The sequence below is a fragment of the Molossus molossus genome, unplaced genomic scaffold (genome assembly GCF_014108415.1).
Source record: "Molossus molossus isolate mMolMol1 unplaced genomic scaffold, mMolMol1.p scaffold_m16_p_15, whole genome shotgun sequence".
NCBI classification, from domain to species: domain Eukaryota; kingdom Metazoa; phylum Chordata; class Mammalia; order Chiroptera; family Molossidae; genus Molossus; species Molossus molossus.
Window position 1 is genome coordinate 37,809,543 of NW_023425350.1, and position 12,153 is coordinate 37,821,695.

The 12,153-nt window shown below is 47.1% G+C and overlaps 1 protein-coding gene and 1 pseudogene across 1 annotated transcript; one reads left to right on the top strand and one right to left on the bottom strand.

Annotated features, from left to right (window-relative positions):
• Positions 1-1,371: 1,371 nt before the first annotated feature.
• GPR75 (G protein-coupled receptor 75) lies at positions 1,372-9,038 on the bottom strand. Its single transcript, XM_036262147.1, has 2 exons — positions 8,942-9,038; positions 1,372-4,005 (listed from the first exon to the last, which is right to left on the bottom strand). The coding sequence occupies exon 2, from the start codon at positions 3,940-3,942 to the stop codon at positions 2,320-2,322; it is 1,623 nt and encodes a 540-aa protein (XP_036118040.1). The 5' UTR covers positions 3,943-4,005; positions 8,942-9,038; the 3' UTR covers positions 1,372-2,319.
• A 2,563-nt stretch (positions 9,039-11,601) lies between these two features.
• Positions 11,602-12,121, top strand: LOC118631161 (annotated as a pseudogene).
• The last annotated feature ends 32 nt before the right edge of the window (positions 12,122-12,153 follow it).

Sequence of the window (12,153 nt, forward strand, 5' to 3'; positions counted from 1 at the left end):
TCCAATCTGCAATTACTGATCTTGAATATAACAATTTACAAAGACAGATTTTGTATCTTGATGCTCACCTGATGTCTAAGCAGTTCTAATTCCAAAACTATAACAAGTTCAAATGCTAACTGTAAATAAAAATATTTTTACATAAAAATATGAATTTACAGTTGTTATGCTAGAGCTCACAGCACATATAATAAAATTAGTTTTAGGTATAGAAATAATCTATTTTTCCTTACTGCTCATCTCTAGGTTAAGATTAATAGGAGAGAAATAAAACATTTGGTTTAAAAATAGAACTTAAGAATTTTTCTACCACAATAATATATAAATAAAGACCAAAAAAATTATTTCTAAATAGTTACCTGGATACTCTTCATCGGATGGTTAACAACCTAGTCTCACAAAAGAAAAGCATAAATCGAAACATTTCCAGTCCTGGCCGGTTTGGCTCAGCGGTTGGAGCGTCGGCCCTCAGACCAAAGGGTCTCGGGTTTTATTCCCAGTCAAAGGTGCGTGTACCTGGGTTGCAGGTTCAATCCTTGGCCCAGTCTTATGTGAGGCAACCAACTGATATGCCTCTCTCACATCAATGTTTCTCTCTCTCTCTCCCACCCTCCTCCCTCCCTTCCTTCCACTCTATCTAAACAAATTAATGAAAAAATATCATCGGGTGAGGATTAAAAACAAAAAATAATTCTCATTCTCACCCTTACGCCTTCCTAAGCAATAATAAAGATCGTCTAACACATAACAATCCCATTGCTTCTCACAGTGCAACCCTGACTGAGAGGAACACATCTGGCACCGACACACCCAGAAGAGCACACCTCCACCAGAGTGCCGTCCCCTCCACTGGAAGAGCCCGGAAGAGCGCACCTCCACCAGAGTGCCGTCCCCTCCACTGGAAGAGCCCAGAAGAGCACACCTCCCAAGTCAGTGCAGCTCCCCGTCCACTGGAAGAGCCCAGAAGAGCACACCTTCCACCAGAGTGCACTTCCCCTCCCGGAAGAGCCCAGAAGAGCACACCTCCACCAGAGTGCAGTCCCCTCCACTGGAAGAGCCCAGAAGAGCGCACCTCCACCAGAGTGCAGTCCCCTCCACTGGAAGAGCACAGAAGAGCACACCTCCACCAGAGTGCACTCCCCTCCACTGGAAGAGCACAGAAGAGCACACCTCCACCAGAGTGCCGTCCCCTCCACCGGAAGAGCCCAGAAGAGCACACCTCCACCAGAGTGCCGTCCCCTCCACTGGAAGAGCCCAGAAGAGCACACATCCACCAGAGTGGCAATCCCCTCCAACTGGAGAGCCCAGAAGAGCACACCCCACCAGAGTGCCGTCCCTCCAATGGAGAGCCAGAAGAGCACACCTCCACCAGAGTGCAGTCCCCTCCACTGGAAGAGCCCAGAAGAGCACACCTCCACCAGAGTGCACTCCCCTCCACTGGAAGAGCCCAGAAGAGCACACCTCCACCAGAGTGCCGTCCCCTCCACTGGAAGAGCCAGAAGAGCACACCTCCACCAGAGTGCAGTCCCCTTCACTAGCATTCTGGGTAAGCTCGTTCTGAAATACAATGATTCACGTTTACCAAGGAAACACATCTTTCTTTACAAACGAAACAAAAAACTACATAGCTACTCAACTGACACAAAGTAATAATGTCTATAATAATAAATGGTAATAATCATAATACTATAGTCTTGGTTGACTGTCTTAGGACAGTGCCTAATACCTATGTATTTTTTTGGTAAGAATAATTATAGCTTTAACAATTCTGCTTTAACAATATAGTATTTATTCTAATAAGTCTGCTACCAAAAAAGTGTATTCTTCCCCATTTCAACACTTGAAAGAATCAAAATTTATCATTCAATAAAATAACACCTCAGTAAAAATCATACCTTCACATTCTTTAAAATCTCCAGTTCATATATACCTCAAAGACCTCTAACCCAGTCAAAGGACCATAATCAATTCATTCTCTATTTTAACACAGTAGCATGATCTAGTTCAAAGTTTAGTACAAAAGATTGAAATACAGGTCAGGATAAAAATCTAAATAGTAAACTTTTACATTAAATCTTTTTTTTTTTACTTATTGTTTTGTTAATTTGTTTTTGTTATACACTAAATCTTAAAATGTCAAGAAACCACAAAGCAAACCAATAGATGCCAATACTTCAGAGAAAAGAAAATCATAACTGCCCACTGTTTAGTTGAATCTTTAAGTTCTGATCTACTACTAGTCTCACAAAAGTGGGAAAAAAAAAATCTATTAGCATCAGAAACCAAAACAGTTTACACAAGATCCTCCAGCCTTCGTGACTACACAGAGGGGACAGGAATCTGCTTGGCTGACATGCTGTCATATTCTTGCCTTAGATCATTAGTGGTGTGATAATGCATGGCCATATAGGAATGGGCGAATCCAAGCGAGCTTACTGGCTGCAAGTTGCACGGGATGTTGTCTTCCTGGGAGGGGCTGCTGTTGTAGATGCTGTAGTACGGCTCCATCCGAGTGTTGATGGGTGTTGAGCTGCTCCGACCACAGTGTTGATGTCCAGCGGAGATCTTGGGACTGACCACACTCTCCTTCGAGTGACTTGGGCCACAAGCCTGGTCCACAAATTTCTTCTGGGGCTTTGGAGACAACATGTAGGCAGAGTTTGTTTCGTGATGAGAGGATTTGTTTCTGTTGACTTCGAGGTTCCCTTTGCCCATGGCTCGAAGTCGGGTCTTCTGTTTGCAGCAGAGGAAACCCAGGCCTACGTAGTGGAGGCACCAGAGCACTTTCCTTCTCAGCCCTGCACTGTTCCGAGAGTATATAAAAGGGTTTAATCCTGACTTAAAAAATATAAGGGTGAATCCAAACAGTTCAAACTGGTAAAGGATGAAGTTCCCGCTTCTGGACAGAACCACCTGCACCAAGGAAATCCCCAGCGGAAGACAGCACACCAGGACCGACAGCACAATGATCACACAGGTGACCACCGCCTTGGAATCCTTGGCTGTGGAGAGATTGACAGCTGACACCAGCTGCAGGCGGCTGGCCGCAGGGCTTGGCAGCTGATTGGAACTCTTGGTGTACCCGTGGGTCTGAATGTGCTGCAGTTTGTTGTAATTCTGGTTCCGGTACAGAGCTGGCATGGCGCACTGGATGGGATCGCCACCTCCCTGCACAGGCGCCCCCATGAAAGGCTGTGGTCTGGAAGCATCAACTGTGATTACTGGGGGGCATTTTCTGACTTGGGCATTTTTCCGCAGGGTCTGAGCAATCATGATGTAGGAGACAGAGACCACAGCAACACAAAAGGTGAAGTCCACCACGTAGAGGGACAGAACAGCTTTTCCTTCTCCAGCAATCAGACTGGACATGGGAAGGCAGAGGTGGGACTTGCTGGTCTTCAGGGTGGCCAAGGTGGCGAGGGTAAAGCTGGTGGCCCAGAGGAGCAGGGTGAGGAGCAGGGTGCAGGGAAAGGAGGCCGTGCGGTTCGGCTGCTTCCCGAGCACCATGCGGAGCCGGTGCAGGGCGATCACTGCCACCGTCTTGAGGGACATGAGGATGAAGCCGGAGCTGGTGAGGTGGAAGGTGAAGCAGAAAGCATCCGGTATGCTGCTGACTGAGCTGAAGAATAACACGAAGGTGAACATGGGGGCTGTCACTCCGCAGATGAAGAGGTCACAGAAGGACAGGTTCAGGACCATGAAATCGAAGTTGGTTCTGAATTTCCTGAAGGCTGGATCAAAGAAGGACAAGAAGACGATGAAGTTGCCGTAAGAGCCCAGGCAGAAGATGACGGCGAGGAGAAAAGTGCAGGTCACCAGAGTGGCTGTGTGGACCAGCCCCTGGAGACCCTCCTGCAGAGCGGTGCTGTTGCCCCCCGGGGCGTGGGGCGGGAGGAGCGAGGTGCTGTTGGGCGCATCCTGCAGGAGGTCCGTTGAGTTCATCTTCAGAGAGAAAGGTCTCGTCCTTCTGGGGAGAGGGAGTCAGGGCCTCAACTCACAGATGAGCTGTAGGTGACAAAAGAGACCCAAGGCAGAAAAGCCCACACAGGAAAACGCACACCCTGAAACAGAAAGGAATTAAGGTAGCAAGTAGAGTGAGCTCATGATCTTTGACAAAAGAACTAGAACGTGTCAGCTTTGACCCAGTGCACAAACAGCCCGACATAAAAAAGACACAAACACCTCCAAATTCAGCCAGCCAGCTAGTTTGAGGGTTTGTGAGAGTGGTTTTCAAACCGGTTTGAAGCATCACCTCGAGAGCGGGTTAAAAAAGTGGAGTCCTGGGCCCTGGCCGGTTTGGCTCAGCGGTTAGAGCATCGGCCTGCGGTCCAGAGAGACCCGGGTTCGGTTCCCGAGGGCACGTACCTCGGTTACAGGTTGTCCCCGGTCCTGGTTGGTCGTGCGGGTGGCAGCCACTCGATGTGTCCCTTTCACATCGATGTTTTTCTCTCTCTCTCTCTCTCTTCCTCCCACTCTATCTGTACAAAAAATGGAAAAATGTCCTCAGGTGAGGATGAAAGAAAAAAAAAAAAAGTAGAGTCCTGGGCCTCACTCATGGAGATTCTGATCGAAGGGTGTCCAGATGTTACTTTTAGAAACACCCTCGTGCCAGACACTGGAGACACAAAAACACAACCTCTCGGTCAGAGATCACAGTCTAGTTGAGATCAGCCTAGCGATGTAATTACAGCCTGAAGTGGTAAATCAGGATAGCGGGTGCTGAGGAAATAAGAGAGGGGACGGATCCAGCCTGGGGTGGGGCTGAGAGGCTGAAGGGAGTTCTGGTGAGGGGAAGGAGTGAGCTGGTAGAAGGTGAGGGGCAGGGAGTAGGGACGGACAGACTCCGAGAAGGGGAGTTGGACTTTGCAGCAGGACAGCAGAGAAACACAGCATGAGCCGAAAATAGAAGCAGAGGGGATTGCTGAAGTGTACCGTAGCCCTTCATGTAACTCCCACAAACCACACACAAATCCTATCTGTTCCCCTAAGAAGAACCCTTTATTTGCCATTATTTACCATTTCTTCTTCCTGCTTGTGATTTCTTGGCCAACTCCATACCCTTCTTTGGAAAAAACTGTGTAGGACTGACTACCTTTGAGGGAAAAATGAAAGGAATGAAGGGTATCGGAATTATATTTGAGACTTACAAGGTGCAAAGCACCACTTTGTAAACTTTCAACTGCGACGTAAATGTGAGTTAGCATTACTCCAACAAGAATATCTTCATGATGGAGCAGGGTGCACTCCTGCATTCACCCACTCATGCATTCATCCACCCAATTTACTTTTATTATGTGATACTACACCCCAGCGTTATGCCAGGTGCTGTGGGTAAAAAGATGAGTAAGACACAGCCTCTACTTTAAGAGAACTTGTTTTTCTTCTTGTTGCTTTATTTTCTTAACCTTTCCCCCGCCCCTATTTTGCAAGGAGATTTAAAGTACACTCACACAAATCTTCTGTTATCCCAAATCCCAAAGCCTTGAGTGGCTTGGTGCCCACCCTGCTCCCCCAAATGCTTCCAAGTGGGGCAGCCTAAGTTGCTCCTTGGAGACTGATGCAATACTCTGGACAACCAGCCGGCATTCGCTTTCATCCAGCATTTTAGAAATTACCATGGCACTGGGGAGGTCCGGGAGTGCTGCTCAGAATATTTAACCACCAGCTGGAGCCAGGTTCCTGTGGCCTCCGGCTGTGCCAGAGGTTAACCCTTTAGGTGCTGGATCAGGGGGTGCAGAGAAAGGGGCTAAGTCAGTGAGGGATTACTGGGGACTCCAAGAAGCAGCTATGGACCACCCAAGGTACAGACGCCTCTTGGCATTTCAGCAACAGGTATGGCTGTGCCAGTGAGCATCAGACAGACTTCAGTCCTGGGGAGACACACATAACTAACTAGTGTCCTTCATGAAGGAAGAAGGTAACCTTAGCTATAGTCTCAATAGTCAGTGGGTGCAGATCATGACAATATGATGAATTTCCCCACTGGAAAGTGAGACCAACTTTTCTGTACTTTCCTTATAAAAGTTCAGTGAGAGAGAATAATATCAATCCTGACCTTTGTTTCTTAATGATAAGAATTTTAAAAATAATCAATAGCTTGTTTTCACTTAATCGTATTCTGTTTCTGAACACCTTTTTTTTTTTTTTTTTGGTATCCGCCCCTAGCAGGAACCGAACCCAGGACTCTCTGGTCCGCAGGTCGATGCTCCAACCACTGATCCAAACCGGCCAGGGCTCTGAACACTTTTTAATACCTATGTAGTGAAAGAGATACCCCATTGCTACTTTTTAAATTGTTTTTTTGTTGGTTTTTTTTTATCCTCACCCGAGGACATTTTTCAATATTTTGTTCAGATAGAGAGGGAGGGAGAGAGAGAGAGAGAGAGAAACATTGATGTGAAAGGGACACATCGAGTGGCTGCCACCCGCAGGACCCAACCAGGGCCGGGGACAAACTGCAACCGAGGTACGTGCCCTTAGCGGGAACCGAACCCGGGTCTCTCCGGACCGCAGGCCGACGCTCTAACCGCTGAACCAAACCGGCCAGGGCACTTTTTAAATTGTGGATTGGAGGATTGGAGGATGAAAAGAGGAGTAGAAGAGAAAGCCCAAAGGGAGGAGGCAGGAGGAGTAGTGACACTCAAGTTTACAGTAAGCTCTCCCCTCCCCCTTCCGAAGGCTTTCCCCCTTGGAAGTAGGAGATGAATGGGGTGAAGAGAGGAGCAGGAGTTTGGTTTGGGGAAATTAGTTGGATGAAGAATCTGGAATTAGGATGCTAAGAGTTCCTGGGTCATAGTGAAGAAGTAGAGGATGAAAGTTATGAAGACCCCATCCTAGGAGATATACGGACACAGAGCCGTCAAGAGGAAAATGAGACCATGAGGCACCAACATTAGTCAGGGTAAGAGGTAGGAGGAAAAAAGATTTGGAGATGATGGAGGGCAAATTTCACTGTTTGTACAGTTATAATGTTTTCAGTAGATTAAATAATAATGGAGAATTGTAGGTCAGGAATATTATCAGTATCGTTACTAGTATGTTAGCTTCACTGAGTGCTTATGACGCGCCGGCCACCGTTCTCAGTGCTCCACGCTCTTACCTTCCTGGATCCTCACGACGACTCTGAGATAGTTACTATAACGTATCCCATTTGGTGGTTGAGGAAACTGAGTCAGAGAGAGCACCTGACGGAAAGCGGGAGAGCACAGATGTGAATGGAGTCGGTGACTGTCCAAAGCCCACACTGTCCACCATCGTGCCAAACGGAACAGCAAAGGGATCAAGGGAAGGATCCCCAGACCAGAAGAGGGTTACAGCAGCTATAATTTATTGGGTGGTTATTATATGCCAAGAACGTATACTAGAAGCTTTACATAAGTTATCCAACTTTATTTCATTCTCAGTTTAATCCTATCAAGCAGGTATTGCAATCTCTTCCCAACTCAAAGTTCTTGGAACCCAAAATTTGAATACACACTCTCTCTCTCTCTCTCTCTCTCTCTCTCTCTCTCTTACACACACACACACACACACACACACACACACACACACACTTCTGTGTATCTTTTTGTCAAGGTTGATAATTATGATTCTGGTATAATGTAATAATAAATCACTCCTATTGGGATAATTTGGTGGGGGGGGGGGGGAGTTGGGAATCAGAGGCTGTAGAGAAAAGTGAGGAAAAACAGAATAGAAGTAAAGGTTTTGGAAGACAAAATAAAGGAAATAAAGGAAAATGGAGGGAAATAAACCCTTCAGGTCTTAGTACTAACTTTGGGACTATAAGAAAGAGGAGGCTGGGATCACAATTTGGAACAAAGTCATGAAGGCAGAACTATAAAACTCAGTGATTTGAGGATGGGGATACATGAAGACTATTTGCTATGCCTAAATATATTAAATCAAAGTCACCAATGTTCTTTTTCAATGCAAGCATACAAGCTACTCTTTATCTCTGGAACCATAAATAGGTCCTGGAGGGTGATGTGATTAAAGTCATAAAACAAGAAAAATTTTAAGTTGGAACACTAACTTAAGCAGGAATATTAACTACAGTAACATGGACTGAATTCATATCATATGCATCTTGTTACAACTAAGGAGGAGGGATCCTAAAGAAACTAGTAAGCAAGAGATGATGGTCAATGACAATTTATCGTCCAATGGCAATGATTTCTCCTTAAGACGTGTGAAGAGTCTGATAATTTAGTGGGCTAACTATTTTAATATATATTAAAACATTTTATATGTGCTTTCCGAAGTCAACTCATGACCTGGATTCTCCCCACTCATTTTTTCCCTCATGATGCCTTACATTCCCTGAGGACATTTTCAGAGTCTGACCCTCAGAGAGCAAAGTTCTGTATTATTATCATTTCCACTGTATTTGTATTGATCCGGAAAACCTCAGGGAGCTAGATGACTTGCCCAAGGTCACTAAGATTCAAGCTGGGTTTATCAGATGGCAGAGCCCAAGCTCTTTGTCCCCAACTGAACCTCTTGAAGCTGGAGCAGCGGGTGGGGTGGGGGAAGGTCAGTGGCTGAAGGGAATAGGGGGGCTGTGGAGCCCCCAGTCTGGGGATGGGAGTGGATCCCTGCCAGGGGCTGGCGATGGGTAGGAGCTCCCAAGGTGCGGAAGGCTAATGTAAGGAGGGCCTAGGCCGGGCCAGGGAAGCTAGCAAACGAGTGGGGAGAGAGTTGGTGGGGTGAGGAGGGCTCGGCCAGGCCACGGGCTGGGGGGCAGGGGTTCCACGCGCCACGGGCTCGGGAGCCTGCCGGGCAGGGGCAGCTCGCTGCCCCTCGGACTGTGCCAGGACCGCAGGTGCACGGCGGCCCGGCCTGGACCAGCGCAGCGCGCTCCTCGCTCCTCCGCCGGCCCCCGGAGCCCGACCCGCCGGTCCTGTGCAGTCGCCCCCTCCAGGGACCTGCAGCCGCTCACCTGCCCGGTGGCCGCAGCGCAGCCCCCGCTCCATCTCGCAGCCCGGACCCCAGCCCCGCGCGCCTCCCGGGATGATGCAGGGCTGGAGGCATCATCGCCATCGCTGCCGCCTCCGCGCATCCTGGGAGCCCGGCGAGCGGGGGGCGCAGCGGCGCAGTCACCGAGCCGCGGAGGGCGCCGCCCCCTCCGCCGGGCACCCTGGCCTGGCGCCCCGCCTGCCCTCGCACCCTCGCCGCCTCGCGGGCCTCGCGCGCCGGGCCGGCCGCTCCCGTCCTCCGCGCGCTTGGCCCTCCGGAGTCCGGGCTCCGGAGTCCGGCTGATAGACAGGAAGAGGGGCAGGCGGACGGGGTGGGAAGGAGGGGGAGGGCGGGGGCACCGATGGCACACAGCGACCCACGGGGATCGCGGTCCCCGAGGAATGGCACCCGTGCCGTGGGCGGGTGGCGGCCTCATGTCTGCCTCTTAGCGGGGTCCGGGGGCCTCCCCGGGCTTCTCGCCGGCCGCGGCCCACTGCCCGCGCTGCCAGGCCCTCCGGCCTGCGGCCAGTACGTGTCCTCCTACACTGGCATCATCGTCCAGTTCCTACTTTGGGACTTAGCATTTGTAAATCAAGTCATTATAACAATTTAAATCAAACCAACTTTATAAGAAGAATTACATTTTTTCTTCTCTTTGTGCTCTGATGGAACTCAGCTAAGGGAATTACTAGAAAACAAATGCAAAGTAAAGAGAAACTACCCATGCAAACAACCAAGCCTTAAGGACATGGACATGAACGTTGAGTGTTAAAAACCATGGAAAGCAATGGTCGTTGGTGTGCAGCTATAGGCACATTTTAGTAAGCAAGAACACTAAGCCAAACTACCACCCTCTCACTGTAGAGTCCATACGTCCCCAACAATGAACTCATAAACCCGGTTTAATTTTAGTCTGAGCCACCAAGTAACATTCTTAGGTATGCTGGCTAGTCTGGGTAATTGGGATCTTAGTATGTTTCTAACCTGGGGTGTGGGGGCGCAGGTAGTATTCAGAAATAAGAATGCAATTTGAATGCCCTTTCCTGCACCCTGGTGCCAGAAAATTAATTCCATTAAGTGAAATCCTTAGTGAGAATATTGCTGTTGAAATCCTATTGTGGCTAAAGTGTTTGGTACCAAGTACCAAGGAATTTCATTTATGTAAATAACTTCTTCCCCAGTTCCTCTGTGCATTCATCAAAAAACAAAAGGGTTGGATAATTCATGAAGTAGACATTCAGTCCAGGAGTTGACCAAGCTCCCAAAATTGTTTAGAAATGAACTTTCTAAAGAAAAATTTCCCATCAGTTCCCATTAATACTCCACTCCCGAACACTTGCAATACAGCAGGTCTAATCTGTGTTGTCGGCAATGGTGACCTTGGGCCCTAGAAGTAATCAGCAGGAAAAGAAGACATTAGTATTGAGAGTGGAAACTCCCAAGTTATATCCCTTTCCATATGAATTAGCTACTCAATAATTGCAAGCTCATTTCCAGGTGACTGGCCATCCCAGGAAATTACAATAGGTTTGGGCTGACACACAGCAGAGTTACACCTGTGGGAGGAATTATCTCATACTGGGGAAGGGGAGACAGATGTACAGGTTGGAAAGAATTTTAGAGATCAGGAGGAGGAAATTAGGAAATACCAGAGTTCCAGAACCATTCAGTATCATCAGCAAGGCTAAAGCTACGATAAGTATGTCTACCAAATGTGCCAGCCAAGTGTGCCAAATTGAAAAGAACACTGGCTTAGTAATAAAAAAAAAAAAAAAAAAAAAAGGAAAACCTGCAAAAATATGAATGGTGCCCGGCCAGTGTGGCTCAGTGGACTGAGAGGTCCTGGTTTGATTCCTGGTTCAGGGCACATGTCTGGTTTGGGGCTTGATCCCCAGTAGGGGTGTGCAGACGGCAGCCAATGGATGTTTCTCTCTCCTCCTAAAAAACTCAATAAGCATTTTTATATATATTTTTGAATGGCTATCAATTTGCAAGGAAATCAGCATTCTAATAGTTATTGGCAATGCAAATTGATACATGCGCACTTTGAGGAAAACATCATCAGAGCCACTTAATGTTTAGATTATTGACTTAAAAATCTCACTCCTTGGAACTTATCCTAAGGAAATACTTGAAGAAAAGTTTTAAGCATGAAGGTATGAAAATGTTCATTGCAGTATAATTTGTAGTAGGGAAAACTGAAAGCAATCTCAATATTCAACAATGGGGGAATGCCCACAATTATATAAACAAGAGAAATGGTCATTGTCAATAAAAATAACTATTAAGACCATGTGGAAAAAGTTTAATTTTTCAGTGAAACAAAATTTCTCACTGGTTCTTTCTGGCCACACTAATTACCAAAATTGGCCTGCAACCTACGGGCTTGGCAATGACTTTTCAAATATTTGAAAACAGCTTTCTCAACCTATAATTTGGCAGGGGGGGGGGGGGGGGGCACCAAAACTTATTCATTCACATTAAGAGAATTGGTGGGTAAATTTTCATCCTAAATTTTGAAACACACTTTACAAAGTCTTTGTTGAAGAGATCCAATTCAGGTTCCGCTTCCTGTCGGCAGGCAAATTGAGGTTTAACAGCATTTAGCAACCGCTGCCTCTGCAGAGGACAGTCCCCACACTCATGGCTGGGATTCTGCACTCAATAGTTGAGTCCCCTGACTGACTACACACTCTGACAAAAGGCGTGGAGTCTCGTTTGTACAGATTGAATTCCTCACAAATTTACCAAGTCAAGAATTCCAGATAAAGTGTTTCAGCCTTCACCTGAAGATCATGAAAAAGATGGTGGGGATCCACAGCACCCTCATAAACTGCATATTGTTACTAGAATAAAAAGTACAAAAAGACGTCCATATTGGGAAAAAGATGTAATACAGATGCTTGGATTAGAAAAAGTGCATACTCCTCAAGTTCATAAGAACATCCCTTTGGTGAATGCAAAAGTGAAAGTGGTTAAACGTTTGATAAGAAGCCCCTGAGGTTGCCACAGGACTTCCCACAGAGTTGGACACGGCTCACACCTGCCTCAATATTGAGGTTGTTTAGGAGTGCAGTGACATCCAAGCCCCGTGGACCAGGAAGCAACTGGCCCTAATGCCAGAGCTGTTTCAGATTTTAAAATGCAAGTCATTTTCATTTAAAGATGGTTAGAAAGTGTTCTCATTAAAATATA

Coding starts and splice junctions, on each gene's coding strand:
- GPR75 (XM_036262147.1), bottom strand. CDS start 3,942: ATGAACTCAACGGACCTCCTGCAGGATGCGCCCAACAGCACCTCGCTC.